Source organism: Malaclemys terrapin, chromosome 1 (assembly GCF_027887155.1).
Source record: "Malaclemys terrapin pileata isolate rMalTer1 chromosome 1, rMalTer1.hap1, whole genome shotgun sequence".
NCBI classification, from domain to species: domain Eukaryota; kingdom Metazoa; phylum Chordata; order Testudines; family Emydidae; genus Malaclemys; species Malaclemys terrapin.
Genome location: NC_071505.1, coordinates 203,560,652 through 203,581,861, shown reverse-complemented (window position 1 = coordinate 203,581,861; position 21,210 = coordinate 203,560,652). Strand labels below are relative to the sequence as shown.

Here is a 21,210-nt window from a genome sequence, read left to right as displayed (position 1 = left end):
CTTAACCCAGACAGCAGGGCGTTTTGATAACGCATGGTCAATAATCTTATTGAGAGGAATGAAAGAGACAAGCAACAGGAGGAATTGAGCCGCTGAGAAGAAGAATGGAGGAAAGTCTTGTAGTCTCACAGAAATGCATATCACAGAGTCACACATTAGAGTGCACAGCTTAAACTGTTTTAGCATTTGCATGCCACCTGTGAATCTGTACTTCAAGTTTCAGCCTGATGTGGTTTAAAATGGCTGAGCCATAAACTCTTCAAATGCATCATTCTGAATTGAATAACTCAAGTTATTAACATGGCAGGAACTGGCACTGGGCAGAAAATACCAGTAAGAGCCTAGAGCTCACTATAAATGTTGTACTTTACTGCTATCATAATGACAACATCATTCTGAAACTCAGCACTCCCTGGCTACAGATGGTTCAGTTTGAGGGGCTACAAAGTGCTAAATCTTTTAAAAGGTACCTAATAGGAACACAATCATTGATACTGTAACGTCTGACATGACTTTCCCCTTATTTTTCCCCTTTGGTTTCAATTTTTATATATTATAGTAACGAATCTGACTGGCATTATTTAGCGATAGTGAGTGAAAGAGCAAATTCTTTAGATAACTTGCCCAGAGGAAAGAAGGTCTCTTCATAGCTCATGTAAGCCATCAAGTTCATAGAGTGTGAAGAGGTCTTGAATTACCTACGGCTGTATGCATTGTAGAACAAGGAGCGGGTGATGATTAACACACTTCCAAAAGCAGCAGAGAAATATACTCCTCACTATAATTAGAGGGCATCATCTCAGGAGTTTACAGCCCAAACTGCTGATTTTTCCTCACAAAAAATTGAGTAGGTTTAAAAAACTATGTATTTTAAAGCGAGATGGGCTCAAAACAATGGTTTAGAGATGGTTAAATACAGATGGTTACATTTAATCTTTCCTAAACTGATGTAATAAATGCTATATTTCTCTTTGATTGTATTGCATTTAAAGGTGTCCTGTCTCCCAGAGTCTCTTGGAGGCACATTATCCACATGAGAAATAGTCCCGTACTGACAGAGCTGTTCAGACCTCATTAAATGGCCATGCAAGAGTGTGTCTGAATCACAACCCATGAAAGAAAGGTCACTTCCCAAATAACTGTCATTGCTTCAGATAATTTGCTGTGTGGATCTATATTCAGTGAACGAAGAGCTATAGAGACAATTACTTAAAGAATTACAGATTCTAGGTAAATACCTTTCTCTCTCTGACTATTGCCACCATAGATTCCCAGCCCATTAACAAGCAGAAACAACTCCTGAAGGAGGTGGATTTGGACAATACTAATTGAACAAAGTTGCAGGATTGCTCTCCAGAAGTCACCTTTAGATCCAGAAGCTAAATTAAGGGTGTAATGAAATATCAAGGAAGTAATGCTGTATAAATGTAGGTAAGGACTTGTCTAGACGGTGCACAAGTGCGCAATAGCTGGAGTGTAAATTCCAGTGTACACCAGCATGTCATTAAACTAACTGTCCATGAAGACCCGGCTGGTGCTCACTAAAGTTCCCTAGTGCTAGCTGACATAGTATTGTTTGACTATGTTAACATGCCCTAGGGAACTTTTAGTGCACACCAACAGGGTCCACACTGGCCAGTTAGTGAGAGACCCATTGGCGCACACTAGAATTTGCACTGCAGCTGATACACAACAATACACCATGTAGAGAAGCCATAAGGAACTAAAAGTAGGAGCCTTACATATTTCTTTGATTGAGATATTTCTGAGACATTTTGGCTCTATGGTAGTTCATTGTGCTCCAAGAAATACAGGTTGCAGACTACACATCAGGACATCATAAATGTTTATACAAAGTGCCAATATTTCATATCTAGAAAAGTTCAAAGACAAGCAAGAGATGCTTGTACTGGTTCAAGTAGTGTCAAACTACTGCTGCAGTACTACAAGATTGAGGCATCTTGGAAAGTAGCTATAGAAAAATATTGATATGGCCAAGCTGAAAATTTACTGTAGTTTACTTGCAGAGACATATCAGGTTAGGAGGCTTGCAAGCCGCCTCTAATTTGAAAAAGGTCTGGGCAGCAAAAAAAAAAAAAAAGAAAAAATCTAAACCATATGACTAAAGGAATAATTTTAGATCATGTTTATTTTGCAATGTCTTTCTATGGCTCGTTCCATTGTAAAATGGCTCATCTTTCGTACTGTATTTATTTTCCTTCCCCCTAAGTGCCAGAGAGCTCAACGCATTATAAAGGATGATGTTTTCCCAAATCATTTTTTCCTCCTTTCATTTACTCTACCTTTTAAAGTACTGCTAATGTGTAGAACATTTGGACTATCCATCGGAAGCAAGCCTGACGGCAAAGGTATGCCACATGTTCCCTCTACCAGGTAAACAAATTCTCCAACCTGAAACACAGGAGCATATGCATTTCAATTCAGAGAGCAATTCATGCAGAACAAATTACAAACCATTAAAACAAACAAAAAGAAAAACTATTCTAGTAATACAGAAGAGTGACTTATATAAGTGGTTCATATATTTTGAAGAGCCTTTTTTTAAAAACTGCTTTTTTTAAAGAAGAAAATGAACATATTACCTAAAAAACCCTATAAGTAACTGTAAGGGTGAAAATTAAACTTGCAAAATCAAATAATTTCAGAATCAAAGTTTCTATAGTGTTAGGGGACTGGAGAGCCCCCATACAGACCGCACCCTTAGACGCTTCTCAGTTCCCTGGTGAGGCACCTTTACGCTTCTTGTTTTTAATGTTTATCTTTTTAGTATGTGTTTCGCGTTTTCCAACAGTAAGGGGAGCCATGGTGAGCATGTCTCGGTACATGCATAGCCTAGAGCAGAGGTATCAATTTTTTGTCAAGGTCCAAATTTCTTTGTCAAGGTCCAGGTCCAGACTCGAGAAAAAATAATAAAAAATAACAATAATAATGATGATAATAAGTAAATAAAAAGATTTCAGGGTCCATTCAAAAGTGTCTGGTGGTCTGGATTTGGCCTGCGGTTTGCCTATATGTGTGTGTTAACAGCTTCTCTGGTGGTGGAGTGGTGACAGATTCTGGATAGAGGAAAAGGTTCATCTGGCTGCAGCCAGAATACCTCCCTGGACCACCCAGCAAGTAGTGAGATTTTACTTACTTGCTGTAATTCTAGTCTAGGATCACATATTTAGATCCTCTTGTAATTTTCAATAAATTGTTAAAACTACCTGGTCTCTCTGAAATTTGACTGCATTGCTCTGGGAGATGGGCAATTCAGAACAATAGTTCAGTTCTTTTTAACTCATCCCACTACAGTTAAATGCCTGAGCGAGGATACCACGAGCCACAAATGAGATAGACAAAAAAGTATATACTGATCATATGCAGTAGCCATTTTTAAAACCTCTGTAATCAGTTGTTTTAAACAAATAGAGTAACAGCCTGCATAGTTCACATTTAAAGGATGAAACAGTTTAAATTATTTCAAACGACATAATTTTTAATATTTTGAAGTTTTGTAAAGTTTAAAGCAGCTCAGCTATTTGGTTAAAAAAAAAATTTGAACCAGTAACATTTTGTTAACCAATTCATAGATCTCTAGTGAAAAATGGGGGTGAAAGTGGGCTAGTGACATGCTCTGACTGTCCTTTAATGTTACTGAACATTTTCCACTTACTTTCTTTTAAATTCAAATGGTCACTAATTGAGGGAGTTAAGTTAAGTAACTAATCTGATTTCTAGAGTTATGCCAAAATCACTGATGACAACACTGCACAAACAAGAAAGTAAACAGAAATGTTATCTAGGGGAAAACAAAGGGGCAATAAGTTTTACCAAAATGGAAAGGACATAGCCACTGATGAACAAATGATATTTCAAACTGTTGAGAAGGTATAATAAGCAAAGAACAAATACAATAAAAATGCATGTTAAACGACTTGTGTACAGTAGCCTAGACTGTAGGGACTAGATACCAAAAAAACAAAAAGAATGCTTCGAGGTGGTGTAAATTACATCTCCAAGCAACAATAAGTTCCATGTTGCTGAGGAGAATTCACATCAGCATAGAGCAGGCAATGTTACCCTCAGGATTTCTGCTTTGGGGGTAGCTTACTTCCACCAAAGTTCCATACAGTAGGAATCTATAAACACATTCCTACTGCTTTAGTGACCTCCCCTTACTCCCCCACCTCCTTAAGCTAACACCACTCACTTCTTTGGACTCCCCTGGCCTTTAGTGGCCATGCATGCCAGCAAAAGGAGTATGTACTCATCTCATATGGCCATTGTCAACCACTAACAAATTATTTGCCACTACAGGCCTCCACGAAGATTTATACAAGCAAAATCTGTGTGAATCTGCTTAGGAATGGTATGGTTCAGGTTGGTTGTTTACTCTTGGCAGGCAGCAATAAAGAAAAAAAAAAAAAGATTTATTTAGGTTAATTGGTCCATCCTCCCGCCACCAATGCTCCCTGCATGATGGGCTAAGTGACCTAAAATAAGTCTGTTTTTTATTTTACCTTTCCTCACAGCTTTGTAGGAGATTTTTTTCACTCTAGAGCTAAAAACGTAGTGTTTATAAGTTTTCTAACTTAGTAAAAAGAGAATTATTCAAATTCCATGGCATTTATCTCCCTTTCCTTGGTTTAAGAGCCCAAACACTTCTTTCTTGAGGGGAGTAAAACCCATGGCAAAATTTGTGTACCACCCACAAACTAATTACCACCCTGGGGAACCAATTTAAATAGAAATTATTCCCTTTCAAGAAAATGTTATGGCTCCATAAGGTCCCTGTAAAAGCTCTTGGCATACACAACTAGTTGTATAAAAGTACCAGTTGCTAACGCTCCATTCTAGTATCATTTTTCCTGTGTCATTAATTATACCAACATACTTATGTGTAAAAAGAAGCTCTTTCAATTCAAAACTTGGTTTGACAAGATCTGAAAGTGTTGATTTCCACGGGCTGTAAGGCCAATTTGCTTTTTGCTCAGGCTTTTCCTGATGTTGCAGAATGGTCAGGAGGAATCTTGTTTATGGTGTTTTGGGAGGCTTAGTGAATATCCTAAATTTTTGAGTGCTTAATTTTGCAGCCTTAATATTATTTTTTTAAGTTTTTGTATGAAAATTTCCAAGATTTTTAAGAAAAATTACATCCTGTGGAACAATATTGACAGCTATTTGGTAGACGGTAGAGAAATGCTGGAAATCAAGAATACTGATGTCTTTTCCTGACTCTGGACAGGAATGTGATCTAGAGATCACAGTCAGCCTTGTCATGCATATAGATTTGGCATATTTAATCCCCTCATCAAATCTCAAATCCTTGCTCCAAAGCATGGAGATGCTAAAGTTCTTTAAAAAAAAATGGTTGGGAAAAAATAATTCTGAAAAAACTGTTTCTCTCTAGCTTCCAAAAAAATAGCACAAGGTAGAGAGAAAGCATGAAAACTTCAACTCAAATGGTTAAAATTTGACAGTTATAAAGCAACTGGGAACATGGGTTTATAATGGTACATTTGGTAGCACAACCAGCTGTGTCTTTAAGTGCTACATCTTCTAAAAGAAAAAAGAGTAGATGGAAGGTGATTGATGGAGGAAAGAATGGATATCACTGAGTTCCTATTCATTTCCTGTGTCAGCTAGAAGGAAATGAGTGGCAGTTGGGACTGAGCCCTTTATATATGCTTGTCCGGGAGACACAAGATGTAGGCAGGGTATACACACAGCCCCAGTGAAGATTACTATTCCTAAATTCTGAGCCTGCACACCTGAAGTGAGCACACCACCTACAGTGGGGACCCCTGCAAGAACTCTAAAGGGAGTACAGTTAAAACAAATGTTCTGTGTTTCATCAGGACAATCTAATTCTGTTCACAACCTTTTGGAAATACCAGTTGATGATTTCTAAGAGAATTTAAAGCTCTACATGAAAGAAGTCTTTAAATTGCACAGGAAGGGGAAAAGATAGTAAAACTTCTCCCTCCACAAGATATTTAGGTAGAGAAGGCCTGGACTTTCTAATCACTACACTTTTACAACTATAACTTTATAATGATTATTAGTCACTTAAATAAAGAGTTGGTATGTGAACCAACCCTCAGAAATGAAGATCTAGTACTAAAGGCTGCCTCATTAATTCACCGAGTCAGGCAATACATTTTTTTCCCCCACAACACCTCATGTGAAAAAAAGATCTACATTAATATCTGAAGGACATGTAGATCCTCAATTTTTCTTCTAAATAGCAAGAGGAATATTAAAAATTAATCATTTAAGTTTTTAAAAAGTGTTGTTATAAGTAAGTTAAACTTTCATTGTCATTTCAAAAGACCACTACAGTGCCAATAGAGAGGTAAACAAAGAGGTATTTTCACAGTTTAAAAAGCAGCATGCCTAGCTGGTCCAATGGTTGGGGTAGCATACGAGAGGAAAGACTGATTCTGAAACAAGCTAGACTCTTGCTACTGGGTCTTGTTCAACATAAAAGGATCAAAGATGTGATGATAGACGGCAACTGCAGGCAGACTTTGGTGAGAATTCTTGCTCTAGAGAATAGTCACCACTGTAATAACTGATGCCTGTTATGCAGATCAGTATAAGGTAAGTAATAGAGTGGCCCTGAATGAGGTGACTGAGTAAGACTAGGTGCAGCAGAGTTCACATTGTATACCTAGGTATACATCACCTAAATGAAGAGACTTGATCTTTACATCACTTCTCTTTAAATTATGGTTTATTAATGATGAAATGATACAATTATAATATTGCAAGCCTGTGTCAATAAGCACCCGTGTTCACACCCTACAAGCTGCTGTAATGATCTCTGTGCAAAATATGCCTTTTGAAGTATCATTTGAAAACTAATAACTCATTGATCATTAATATTCTAGTGTGATGTATGTACGTAATGTGTATTAAGAGTTATGAATATATGCTGGAATTATGACAAAGAGTGTGTAAACCAAGTAGGTTGGGGGAGTTGTTACACTTTCCTTTGTCTAAGATAGATTTGTTTATTTGATTCTCTGACCAGCCCAGTATTCAGGCAAAGACAATAAAGCTGCATATTTACACACAAGTAGAAACAGGACTATCAAGACAGCAGGGGGAGGCAATGGCAAGAAACAGAACAATTTGCATTTCAGCAAACACAAGTGGGGGAAGAAAGAGCATGCAGCTTCCTTCACCACCAGACTCCATGTGGAGTCCCCTCACAGCTTAAATAATCTTTGCTTTGAGGTGTAAAGCATTTCAAAGGTTTACTGGTCTATAAAGACAAGGGATCTAAACCTGGAGTGATAAGCAATTGAATCAACTGATTGTACACATTACTGTATTATAAGAGTGTACAGAGTGATGTCTTTTCTGAAAGCTAAAGACACACTGGTGATTAATAGCATTGTGAAAAGTATGCATTAACACTAGGTGAGGAATTATGGATACTCATTGATATTCGGTAGATATTAAAAGGGAGGATGGAGACAATTTTAGCAGCTGCATTTTGGATGGATTGAAGGAAAATAAAGAGTGGGGGACCCGGAAGGCCAGAGAAAAGGAAAAGTAATAAAAATGAGAAATGACCAGCTGGTGGACAAGACTGTTCGCTATTAGAACAGAAATGTTTGGATTTTCCACATGTGGAGAAAAAAGTGACAAGGGTTGTAAACAGTCTGGGTATGTGGTGAGAAGGGACAGACATTACAAATTATCTTCATGGTACAGCTCGAATAATGGGAAGGATGGTGGTGTTATTTACAGCAATGGAGTAAGGTGGAAGTGGAGAAGATTTGGGATGAAAAGTACCTTGGTTTCAGCAATGGTGAGTTTGAGCTAGTCATAGTTCAAAAGGCTGTGCTGGATAAACTATTAGGTATGCATGACTGGACTGAGGGAGCCAGGTCAAATGTGGAGAGATTTGTGAGTGTCATGAGCACAGAGCTGGATGCTGAATCTATGCGAGCAATTGAAGTCATCCAGGGATATAGGGTGTGAAGAGAGAAGAGGGAAGAAACAAAGATGTGGTGCAGAGCGACATTGACAGACAGGGAGGGAAATTCAGCAAAGAAGATGCTGAAAAAGTGGTTGGAAGGTAGGAGGAAAAACAGAGGACAAGACTGACCACAAATCCCAAGAAAGGACATGGCATCAAGGAGAAGGAAGTGACCAATGACCTAAAAAGCTGCAGGGAGATCAAGGAAGCTGGAACACAGAGTAAAAGCCATGAAAGTTGTCCATTAAGAATTTGTTAGGTATTTTGGTGAAAGCAGTAAAGTGCTGAAGGCAAAAAACAGATTAGGCAAATCAAGAGAAAGTAACAACAGAGGACGTAAAAGCAGCTTTTATAAACCACCCATTCAACAATCTTAGATATGTAGGTTAGAAGGATGACTGAGCAAATGTTGGATAGAAACATAAGGTCAAGAATCTGTTATCTGATGATGGGGGTTGTGACACTGGTAGACCAGGTGCCAGCTCATGCCAAAGGCCCAGGGCCTCACTGAACACCGACAAATCCATAGCTGGAAACCAGTCTGGCTTACCTGTGGGCTAGCATAGTTAAAATAGACCTTAGTGCCATAAGAATGTGTTTAGTATTTAGACTTAAAGGAATGCTTGTAGGATGCTGCATGTATTAATCTACTTCTAATATCCGCATGCCATGGTATAAAGTTATACTGAGTGTTGCATTGTAAACCTCTAATTGTGTAACTCACCAAACAGGAAAAGCAGCAATAATTAAGGTAAAGTGCTCATCCTTCAAACAAGATGGCCCATTGAAGGCAAATGAGGCATTGTGTAGCACCAAAGTACAGAGACCTTGTTGATTGCATTCCTCGATGCCTCCAGGAAGGAGAGGCCTGCTTATGAACTCATCCCATTAGCTTTTATTCTGGGGTGAAGGGGGATAAAGAATCCCTGGCAAGGAGAAACTTGGTCTCTTTATGCTGTCTGGACTCTGAGGGGCAAAGATTCCTAAACATAAGCAAGAGATCCTCATGCTGCTTGGCATGGGTCAGCCCTAAGGGACATATAGAGCTGCTTATTATAGAAGTGTATATTACCTTTTTAAATCTAAGACTGCAATTCATTTTTGTGTGTATGTTTGCTGTTTTAACTTTGTAAATGTCTCTCTCATTTCTTTTCTTAGTTAATAAATGTTTAGTTACTTTATTTCAGAACTGGCTATAGGTCTTGTCTTTGGTTTGAGATCTGAGTACAACTGACATGGGGTAAGTGATAGATCCTTTGGGACTGAGAAAAACCTGAACATTGTTGTGATTTTTGATGTAAAGTGACCATCTATTTCATAGTTCATCCTGCCTGGGTGGCAAGATGGACTGCAATGCCCAAGGGGACTGTCTGTGACTCCACGGTAAGACTGTTTTAGTGATTTAGGAGTTCACACCTGTTACTGGTTTGGTGAAATATAGTTACAGAACATACAACCAGTTTAGAGTTCCTGCCCTGCTTTTGACAGTCTGCCCTGAGGTTGGCACTCTGGGTCGTGAGCCACTCCAGACAGTGTGACGGGGTAACAGTACATGTTCAACATAGAGTTTCAGGACAATTAAGCTTCCATCTACTACCCCACCAATGTCTCACACACTTAATGTAAAGGAATGCCCCCTACAGGGGAGGAGACTAGTTTAGTTTCCATGTTCATTCAAAATTTGACTTATCTGGTGAGGCTGCCAAGCAGTGTCAACTGTAGTACTGATTGTTAATGTTTTAAATAATAAGTAGGGCTATCGATTAATCGCAGCTAACTCATGCAATTAATTAATCATGATTAATTGCAGTTTTAATCACATTGTTAAATAATAGATTACCAATTTAAATGTATTAACTATTTTTGGATGTTTTTCTACATTTTCAAATATATTGATTTAAATTACAACACAGAATACAAAGTGTACAGTGCTCACTTTATATTATTATTTTATTACAAATACTTGCACAGTAAAAATGATGAGTATTTTTCAATTCGCCTCATATAAGTATTGTAGTCCAATCTCTTTATCATGAAAATGGAACTTACAAATGTAGATATTTTTTGTTACATAACTGCACTCAAAAACAAAACAATGTAAAACTTTAGAGCCTACAAGTCCACTCAGTCCTACTTCTTATTCAGCCAATTGCTAAGACAAACAAGTTTGTTTGTATTTACAGGAGATAATGCTGCCGGCTTCTTATTTACAATGTCAACTGAAAGTGAGAACAGGCATTCGCACGGCACTTTTGTAGCCAGCATTGCAAGGTATTTACGTGTCAAACATTTGTATGCCCCTTCATGCTTTGGCTACCATTCGAGAGGACATGCTTCCATGCTGATGACACTCTTTAAAAAAATAATGCGTTAATTAAATTGTGACTGAACTCCTTGGGGGAGAATAGTATGTCTCCTTCTCTGTTTTACCCACATTCTGCCATATATTTCATATTATAGCAGTCTCAGATGATGACCCAGCACATGTTCATTTTAAGGACACTTTCACCGTAGATTTCACAAAACGCAAAGAAGGTACCAATGTGAGATTTCTAAAGATAGCTACAGCACTGGACCCAAAGTTTAAGAATCTGAAGTGCCTTCCAAAATCTGAGAGGGACGAGGTGTGGAGCATGCTTTCAGAAGTCTTTAAAAAGCAACACTTGGATGCGGAAACTACAGAACCCGGACCATTAAAAAAGAAAATCAACCTTCTGTAGGGTGACTATATTTCCCTATGCTGAATACGGGACACATGATAAAATTACTCTTATTCAAGTGAGTTCGACAGCACTCAGAACTATGCAGTACAAATATTCAAATTAACATCAAGTTGACTGTGCCCCTGTTAAAAAGAAATACTGCATAGTTGATTCTTTTTATTTACCTTCTTATCTTTTAGGCTTTAGGGTTCACATGGGGAGAGGCAACACACACACACACACACACACACACACACACACACACACACGTACACCTCTTCTACACAGAGGGGGTGACTGACCTACCCAACTCTCCCTGCCCAGTGCTCTCTGCCCTCCATGCCTGGATAGAGCCCCAGGACCGACCCCCTCTCTTGGTACCTGGCACTATGTCTTCCTGCCAGGGTTCACACCAGAACGTGCCCAGCAGCAGCCTTTCGGCGCTGTGTGGGAGGGAAGGGATGGGAGCTGCTTCCAGCCACAGGAAAGGAAGGGGGTGGGGAGGGATGACCTAGCTCCTGTCTTTGCAGAGCTCATCTCTTCCCCCCGTCCCACTCCCCTGTGGCTGGAAGCAGCTTGTCCATTCCTGCTCGCACAGTGTAGAGGCAGCTAATGCCTCCAGGCTGCTGGTGGCCACCAACATAAGCCAGCCACCTATGGCTACAGCACGGGCAGGAAGGGGTTAAGCCCTAAGGATGCATTGTGCACCAGGGCCCAGGGAACCTGACTGCAGGGGCTTCAGCTGCCTGAGATCCTGGCTAGAGAGGTGGTTCAGCAGGGGAGGGTGCCTAGGGAACAGAGCAGCCCCAAACTCCCTGGGATAGGACCCAGAGCAGTGGGGGAGGGAGGCAAAGCGGGTGCTAAGCCCCTGTCCTGGGGGCCGCTGTGAGCCTGCAGGTTTGAGGCAGGAACAGGAAGGAAATCAAAACCCTCCCCACTCCAGAGTTTAGCTGAGGGGCAGAGAGGCTCCCCGTGCCAGCGCTGTGTGCGGCTTTGGCACATGCAGGGCTTGGCTCCTGGCCAGCAGCCCGGGCTGGAGGGTCTTGGGCTTTCACGGTGTGCCGGCCCAGCCACAGACAGCGGAGAAAGGAAGGAGTCTGCCAGCCAGGCTGTTCTCCGCACAACACTGGGAGCAGGACGCACCCTGCCGGGAGGGGATGGGAAAGATTATGGAAGAGCAGCGGGGCTGGAGAGAGTGAAGGGGCAAAGCAGGGATTGGACAGCGAGAGGGGAAGCACGTAAAGGGCTGATGGGCGGGCAGCAGAGATGACACATAGCTGGCTGCTGCCTGGCACCTGCCCGCACTCACCAGCCACCGAAGCTCACAGCGTGCAGCAAGTGCTGTCTGGAAACTAAATGGGGGGCCGGGGCCCTGCTGGCCGAGAGCCAGCAAACAGCGGGGGCTGCGCTGATGGACCAGCATGGAGAGCGGCTGGCTCTGCATGCTGCAGCTTTGCCCTGCCACCAGCCTTGCACAACCATCCCCATGATCGGCCACTGGACCCCCTACTTACCACTGGTGGGCGGGTGGCTGGCGAGCAGGGATCCGGTCACCAGTACTGATGGGGGTAGACAGAAAATATGGGACAATTTGCCCGTTTTTAAGAAAAAGTTGGGACACCTGCATGAGGGCTTAAATACGGGACTGTCCCTTAAAAACGGGACATCTGGTCACCCTACTTATCATAAACCAAACAGACATCAGCTGGTGATAAACTTTGTGTCACTACTCATCTAACAAACTTAAACCAGTGACCTACAGATGAAATGAGGTATATCCTGTCAATGTCCACTTCCCACAGCTTTCCACTCCACTCAGAATTTTTTTCAGTATATTAGCATTTTATTTCTACCGTTAATGTCAAAATAAATAGCTAAATATTCAAATCTCAATCCCTAAACTGCAGCCACAAAATATTAAGTACCCAAGCAAACACATATTCATGAATATAACTTGTACTTATTACCCACAACAGCATATGCACAACTCCCAATTTTGTACACGTTACCCATTTTGCACAAACTGAGGCATGCCCTTGGCAGGCACTGCTTAGGTGCAAAGTTTTACAAATGTTCTCATAACTGTTGTATATATCATTAACAATGTTAAGATATAAAGACATTGACAGAACACACTTTCTAGTCTTACCAGGTCATTGACCAGAATGATGGTGCAATAGCGCTTTTCCAGATTAAAAGGAAGAAAGTAAAGATCCAGGTTTGCAGAACTTCTCCCTTCTAAGTACAGTGTGCACACTGGACTGAAGAACTCTTGTAGGTGATTGAATCGATTAACTGCCAAAACATGATTTAAGGGTTGTTTATACACAGTAACAAAGCTGGTAAAGGCTAAAGTACCTGTTCCAATATAAAAGCATAGCAAGCTATAATAGCATGCCCTAGGAACTAGTATTTAAGGTGCTCTCAAATCACAAAAACAGTAAAACTGCATGCTATACAAAAGTTACATAAACAAATTATGCTAATTCATTCCTTTCATGCTTGCCAAGCCTATGCATACACACCTTTTTTAGCTGCACAGCTCAGAAAGAGCAAGACTATGTTGGATAAACTACCACTCTATATTCACAAAAAATAAAATCTTCCGAGATATACAGTAGATATGTAAATTACTCCTTCAAGAGGCAAGGGTACTGCTTTATACTTTTTTAAACTAATATGATTGCTCCCTCAACGAGACTAGCTGCATGACAATATGAAACTGGGAAATCCTCAAGCATGCACAGAAATTAAAATGTGCATGTTTGCTTTTGATGGACAGCATTTTAAGTACGTTGAAGACTATGATTACAACATAGTACACATTACATTGTGTACTGTAATTGTTGCATTTTCAAAACTTAACACAAATGAAGCTTTTTCCCCAGCTAGCAATGATTTCATTAATCAGGTCTATAAACACTCAATTCATGCTCCATTCTGATTGTTTTCCTTATTCCTGTTTCATAATGGCAATATTTATAGTATATTCAGTGCTCTTCAGGTGGTTCAAGTGTTTTAAAAGATTACCTGAAAAGAATTTTTAAAAATTCAGGCTAGGATGTCAACAAGACTGCTTTGGATATCTGTCATATTTCAGACTCTGTCACATATCAGCTCAATAACTACAAAAGACTCAACTTAATCATCTCCTCCAGGAGACATTCCCTTATATGTTGGATGTGAGGGGTGAATGGGACACAGCCAAGTACCCTTAAAGTCTCTGTAGCCCAGAAAATTTAAACATTTAACATGCTGATCTGATGCACACATTCTGGACATAAAGAATGTGTAAAGTCCAATTTTCATTCAAGCTTAGCCACCTCAACCCTCCAGGGCGATGAACTGATTAGAGGCCAGATGTGAAAACGGAGCCAAAACAAATGGGTCAGAGATAGCACTGATACACATGGTGACAGCTCATTTAGGAACAAATCAGTATTGAAAGCTGACCTCCAGAAAAAAGTGGCTGATGCAAGAAACCAAAATCAAACAGAAACCACACACGCATCACTTTTTTCCCATAACAACAATGCAAATAAAACAAACTCACTATCCTAAAATACAGGGCCATCCTTAGGATGTATGGGGCCCTACGCAGTATTATTAAACTGCTGTCCCTATGCCTGATGGCAGCCCGGGGATGGTGGGGATGGACGAGGCAGCAAAGCATACCAAGACACCCAGCCTGCCTCACGGTGGTGGAGAGTCACAGTTCCCCGCATAGACACCCGTACCTTCTCCCTCACGCAAAATGAGCAGCGCCAACGCATTCAGTTCTGTGAATACGGCCCCTGCCTAAAGGACACTGCAGTGCGCGTTGGGTGTGTGGGAGCCAACCTGCTGTCCTGGGCGGTGGGTGAAGCTGCTGCTTGGGGTGGCTAGCTCCCCAGCCCACCTCTTCTGCATGTGGCCCTGCCCATACTCCACCTCTGCTCCACCCCGGACCCCACCCCACTCCGCCCAGACCCCACCCTCTCCCCACTGCCTCCCTTCTCTCTTCCCTTCCCCATTCTGCTCACCCCCTCCCAGCCAAATCCATGAACCCAAATGAAGCAAATGACATTTGGGGAAAAAAAACAACAACAACAACACCACCACTCTTCTGCAATTTCTTTCTAAAGAAAATGGAGCATGTTTTCCACTGCATGCCAGATGGTGAAGACTGGACATGCAGAAGGTACCTAATTAAAAGCACTAAACTTGGAAATAAAACATGTCAGTCACAGGTTTTTTGATATGCCCTGAAGTTTGTTAGAGATTTATTTGCAAAAACTTTGTAGTAAGGGTGAGTCAGCTGTCTTGCTGAATACAACGTTAAATATTATGGAATACATGATGCACCTCTTCTCTGTTTTACATTTTCTTAATCAGTATTTCTAAGCTGATTTTATATTTTAAACGTACTCTTAAGCCTTCATAAAGTAATCATTCCAGATTACTACATATTTAACTCACTGAAACAAAGACATTATTTTAAATTAATCAGTCACAGAGGTTTCAAGTATTCATAACAATGTTCATTGCTTTTAGAAAAAGGGAACACTAATTTACTTTGTGTGATCTCCATAACAATAGATATGTTTATGAAATTTCACCAACTTTAAAAAATACATTTCCAAAGATTTTAGGCATAACAAATTATTTTATATCGTACTAGGTACTGATTTTGCTGGAGGGTTCTCTTAAAACTAGTTCATCAGATAATCAGAAGTAAAGAACGGGAAACTCTTTGTCCAGCTACCTGGAAGGAAAGGGGTGTTGTTCCTTTAAGGGGCGGTGGGATGAGGAGAGGAGAGTGAAGGGAGAAACAGATGGACAGAAAGGACAGGAAGACTTTGGAAGCAAGTTTTTTTTACTATACTAATTAAAATTAAAATATGTATTTTAGATAAGGGTGGTCTTTTGAAGGATCTATTTAGAAAACTATATGTCTGAAGATCCAAGCATTTAAGGCTAAAGATGATTGTGCATCTAAAAATCTATGCAAGGATTTTTTTAGAGATGTGACTTTATAATCTTCACCAACTCAATAATGAAATATTTTTAAAGCAAATTTTAAACTAAGATCCTGTAGACAAACATGTTCTGAGTAAATATTACAGTAATGCACAACTGTTTGTCAGTAAATTCAGAAACTGACAGTATATACCTGGGGGTTGGCAAATGCCTGTTGAATGGCTTCATGACCACTTGAATGGCTCTTTAACAGTTTCAGTGTTGTGCTAATAGGTCTGGCAGGCTGGAGGCTTTTTCACTTTTAAGTTTCTAGATCCCCTCCAGAGTAAAAGTCACCAGGCTGCAGCAGCTAGCTGTGGGAGCCTGCAGGAATGGTCAGAACAAGGATAGGAAGAGCTGGGAGGGTGGACACTTAAGACCCAGTGGTGCCCCAAATTTTCAGGTGCCCTATGCAGCCGGGTATTCTGGGTATTCCTAAGGACGGCCCTGCTAAAGTAGACCAACAACCAATGTAGTGCTGCAAATGAAGACCCGGCACTTCCAAAATCCTTTTTTGCGTGTATACCAAACACTCCAATGGTTGAGTGGGCACTTGTACAGTTCTAATAGCTACTGCTTTTTAGACGACTCTGAGGTAGCAGTGCACCTTTAAAGGGGAATGCTCAATGATGTGCTGGAGGGAACTCTCAAAGATCATACTGAGAGGAAGGTTAGGCTGATTTCCTAGATTCTGATAGTGCCCTCTTCCTGTCGGGATACTGCAAAATTAACCTTGATATAAGTTACTTAACTTTGGGGGCTCACAGAAACATTTCTGAAGAGCAATTACACACATGCACACACAAAACGTATTTTGCATCAATTAGCAGATATTTTCAGAAAATTCTGCAAAAGATACACCTAGCTACTCAATACAAGGTCTTTACCCTTTGTGACAGACCCAGACCAATGGGGTACAGGAGTCTGGTAGAGGGCAAATATACTGGTCACTGGATGAGTAGTTTTCTGTTCCCTGAGTGACCAGAGCAGGGGCTGCACTAGAGTAATCAGGAACCTGCTAGAACCAGTTAAGGCAGACAGGCTAAGTAGGACAACTGGAGCCAATTAAGAAGAAGCTGCTAGAATCAATTAAGGCAGGCTAATCAGGGTACCTGGTTTTAAAAGGAGCTCACTTCAGTTTGTGGTGGGTGTGTGAGGAGCTGGGAGCAAGAGACGCAAGGAGCTGAGAGTGAGAGGGTGAGGGTGTGCTGTGCTGTGCTGCTGGAGGACTGAGGAGCACAAGTGTTATCAGACACCAGGAGGAAGGTCCTGTGCTGAGAATAAGGAAGGTGTTTGGAGGAGACACCAAGGGGAAGTAGCAGCCCAGGGAGTTGTAGCTGTCATGCAGCGGTTACAGGAGCACAGGGCCCTGGGCTGAAACCCAGAGTAGAGGGTGGGCCCGGGTTCCCCCCCAAACCTCCCAATTGACCTGGACTGTGGGTTCTTCCAGACAGGAAGGTCTCTGGGCTGTTCCCCAACTCACATGGTGAATCTCTGAGGCAAGAAAATCCGCCAATATGCACAGGACCCACCAAGATAGAGGAGGAACTTTATCACACCTTTAACCCATGAGTTTTCAATCTGGAGGTCGCAATCAGGTATAAGGAGATTGCAACTACCTCTTCCTTACCATATTGCTAAATGGATAGGGAATCTGAGATCAGAGAGACAATATCAAATCATAAGGGACAGAAAAATGTTAAGAACCATTGCTGTAATCCCTCCCTCCCTTCCAATTATCTGAACTGAACACAGTGCTATATTATTAATATAGTATAGCTTTCAAGGACCAAATATAAACATTTCCACATCATATAGAGAACATTACTATACAGAAGCCATATCCCAAAATGTAGTGCAACATACAATAGATATAAAGACAACCTCGGTATTTCAGAATTACTCTGGTACTAGTAGTACTGATATAGCAAGTCTCAGTTTTCCATAAGGCCATACGTAAATGCAATAATATTTTGCTCAAGTATGCAGTGAACTTCAAGGAACTGCCCTGCAGATTTTGTGCAACTGAACTTTCTTGAGGGAATCTACCTATGCCAGCACCATAACTCCCAATGAATAAATCTGGACATAACTCTTGAATCAAAACTATTAGGGAATGAAAGTGGAAAAATCTATGGACAATCAATCATTTTAAATAATTCTTTCATATCCAACACTGATAAGCTGGAGGGGTTTCAAAGGAGCCCCTTGTTAGAAGAGCCAGTCTTTGAGCCCTGTAAAGGAGAATCTCAGCTTGCTTTCTTTTTTAATAAATTCTTTAGCTGTAAAATGTATTACTAAACTTGCATGGTCTATCTAAATGTAAAACGTCTGCAGACAAATCTGTAATACAAGTATCTATTATTGTATGTATTTTAACTTTTAAAGATTCTGTTCATTCACATTGGTTCCCCATGTACTCCAAAAGTCATTAGTTAAAACAAATTTTGCAGAAAAATTAAATTTTAGAAGTACTTACAGCCATTTGAGTTGTTCTCTTTGTGACACAGTACATCTTCACCTCCCACGTCACTTGTACTATTCAGTACATTACATCCAGAACTAGTGAAAGAGAGAAAAAGCAACATGCTAACTGAGCTGTAATTTATAATATTAAATAAAATGGTGTCTTCACATTTCATACATATAGGAATGCTATTTGTCAGATTTTGTAATCTGACAAATACGGTTTTAAGAAAGTGATTTTGGCATAATCTACCAGTAGAAGATACTGAATTTTATTCTGTTCGTAAGTTATTGTTACTTTTATCTCCTAAAACAGTACATTCCTTCTTCAATTCATCTGCATGTTCTTTTTCAAACTAAACAGATAATCAAACTCCACATATAAAAAAGCAGGTTACAAGTGCAAAAATTATGATTGCTGGTGATTGGCAAATCAGCTCCAAGTGTGTATGCCCAATAACAATTTTGAGTTAATACGAATAAATTTAGTCCCAGTTCTCTTTCCCCTGTCCCGCAATCTTCATATTACTACAAACCTATAAGAATTCATTTAATTATAAATTCACCATGGACTTTCTTCCAAGAGGGATTAAATAACATTAATGCAACATTAAGACTGACATTTTGAAATTACAGAAAACAAGACATTCAGGAAAGCTACTTACCTTCCCTACTGCACAGCAGTAATCAAAGGATATATATTAAAAGAAAGTGAAGGTCTCAAATACTACAGCTATGGAAACCATGTAACTACCAAAGATAGAACATTCCCTGAAAAGTTCACTTCCATGCATCTAGGGTGACTAGACAGCAAGTGTGAAAAATCGGGACGGGGGGGGGGGGGGGGGATTATAAGCGCATATATAAGACAAAGCCCCAAATATCTGGACTGTCCCTATAAAATCGGGACATCTAGTCACCCTACATGCATCTGCAAACATACCAACAGAAGCATGACTTGTAACAATGCGGACTACACAATTTGAGATTGTGATCTGGATCTTTCATTAATCAAATGGGCTTTTCAGTTGGTTACCAACCAATGTAAGTGCTTCACTAGTCAAATGCAGGTGTATTGACATGAACCGTGTTTTGGGTAATTTTATGTTTGAGGGAGAAGGAAGAAAACTGAAAAATCTTTTAAGGCATTTTACATCAAATTGTTTTTATATTCACTAGAGAACTTTAAAATTTATTAATGTTGAACATTGCTGAAACCCCTACCCAATCATAACAAATCCTGCTTTTTTGTGTTTTTACTTGAGCACTTGGGTTGAAGACGGTAAAGGTAATAAACCATACCAAATTATACAGTAGATGTATAAGATTTTTTTATGTTTACGATCATTGATAAGGATTTGGTTTTGATAGTTGGCAGCATGCCTATAACCTGGGCTTGGTACTACTTAGAGTGTTAAATCAAAGTGAATAAAAATGAATGGATTTGAGGCCAAATCCTGCCATTCTTGGGCACCCAAATCTCCCCTGAGTAAAAACTGAAGGATTTGACCTGAAATTAACTTTTTTCCAAATTGACTTTGATTTAACATACAGTAGTAAGCAATACCAATCCCAGGTTTTAAGTGACCTGACTTCAGTCAATGGGAGACATGTCTGAATAAGGACTCCAGGAATGACCCTATGGGATAAATAATTTCCAATAGCAAGGCTTGTGGTAACTCACAACTGAAGGATAAAATTGACTCTCCTTTATAACGTCCAGAACTGTAAGAGATGTTGGGATTATATAACTGGAGAGTCTCCTTTAGTTCAATAAGTGGAACTAGAGTTTTAAACTTCAAAGGTTCCTGGTATCACAGACATCTGGGATAGTACTCTGTGCAGTTGAAGAAATTTCAAATGCAACGAATGTGTCATTTGAATTTTTACTTATTTAGGTCCAGATTCTGCACTGGTATCTTCTAGCGCAGTGGTTCTCAAAGCCGTCTGCCGCTTGTTCAGGGAAAGCCCCTGGTGGGCCCGATGGTTTGTTTACCTGTCGTATCCGCAGGTTCAGCTGATCGCGGCTCCCACTGGCCGCGGTTCGCCGCTTCAGGCCAACGGGGGCTGTGGGAAGCGGCACGGGCCGAGGGATGTGCTGGCCACCTTTCCCGCAGCCTCCATTGGCCTGGAGCGGCAAACCGCGGCCAGTGGGAGCTGCAATTGGCCGAACCTGTGGACACAGCAGGTAAACAAACCAGCCCAGCCCACCAGGGGCTTTCCTTGAACAAGTGGCAGACCGGCTTTGAGAACCACTGTTCTAGGGTAAAATGTACCACCTGTGCAAAGTTCCGTTGATTTCAGTGGGAGTCTGCATATGTGCAGGAGTCTATGCTAGTGGATCCCAATGATTGGGGCCTTAGTTACTTCTCACATTTTAAACTTCAACACACCTGAAATTTTATCTTGTCTCATTTATTCTTGTTAGGCTCCCTCCCTCCACAGTGTCTATTGTTTTTAATGCTTGTTATTTACTTATAGAATTAGACATCACAAGTTGAACTGCATGCATTTTGTTGTTTTCTCATGGACATTTCTAATCCATGTTGAACAATAACTATATCACAATTCATAGGAAGTATGGAGGTGAAATGTGTTTCTTGCCAATTTTACATTTCAGGAAGAAAGAGCGGTTACTTATGAGTAACTGTAGTTCTTTTAGTAGATTGTGGGTACAGATTCAGACCCTAGGGTGTGCCTATGCACTCTGCACCAGATATAACCCTTTGTAATGCAGTGCCACCACTCACTATGCATGCTCCTTCAAAGGAATGAGCGTTTGGGCCCAAGTCCTTATAAGATGTCATACCCCAGAGTCCCCTCAGTTCCTTTCAACCAGCAAAACACCACACATTATTCATCTGAATGAAAACCAACCTAAAACCTGTTTATTGGCAACTTTTATGTTCCAGGGAAAAGGGAAAGATACTGAGAACCTTTTCTAAACCCAATACATCATGGATTCAGTCTTGGCCTCATTGATGTCAATGGCATTTTTGTCACTGAATTCAATGGAGCCAGGATTTCACACCCTCGTTTTCACCCTGT

At 40.5% G+C, this 21,210-nt stretch overlaps 1 protein-coding gene across 1 annotated transcript in view; it reads right to left on the bottom strand.

Annotated features, from left to right (window-relative positions):
* Positions 1-21,210, bottom strand: part of CFAP47 (cilia and flagella associated protein 47) — a 643,784-nt gene that overhangs the window by 350,110 nt on the left and 272,464 nt on the right. Inside the window, exons 41-43 of the mRNA XM_054005907.1 lie at positions 18,176-18,258; positions 12,848-12,993; positions 2,304-2,412 (exon numbers count right to left, since the gene is read on the bottom strand). Of these exons, the coding sequence (XP_053861882.1) occupies positions 2,304-2,412; positions 12,848-12,993; positions 18,176-18,258 (338 nt within the window). The remainder of the gene's footprint in view (positions 1-2,303; positions 2,413-12,847; positions 12,994-18,175; positions 18,259-21,210) is intronic.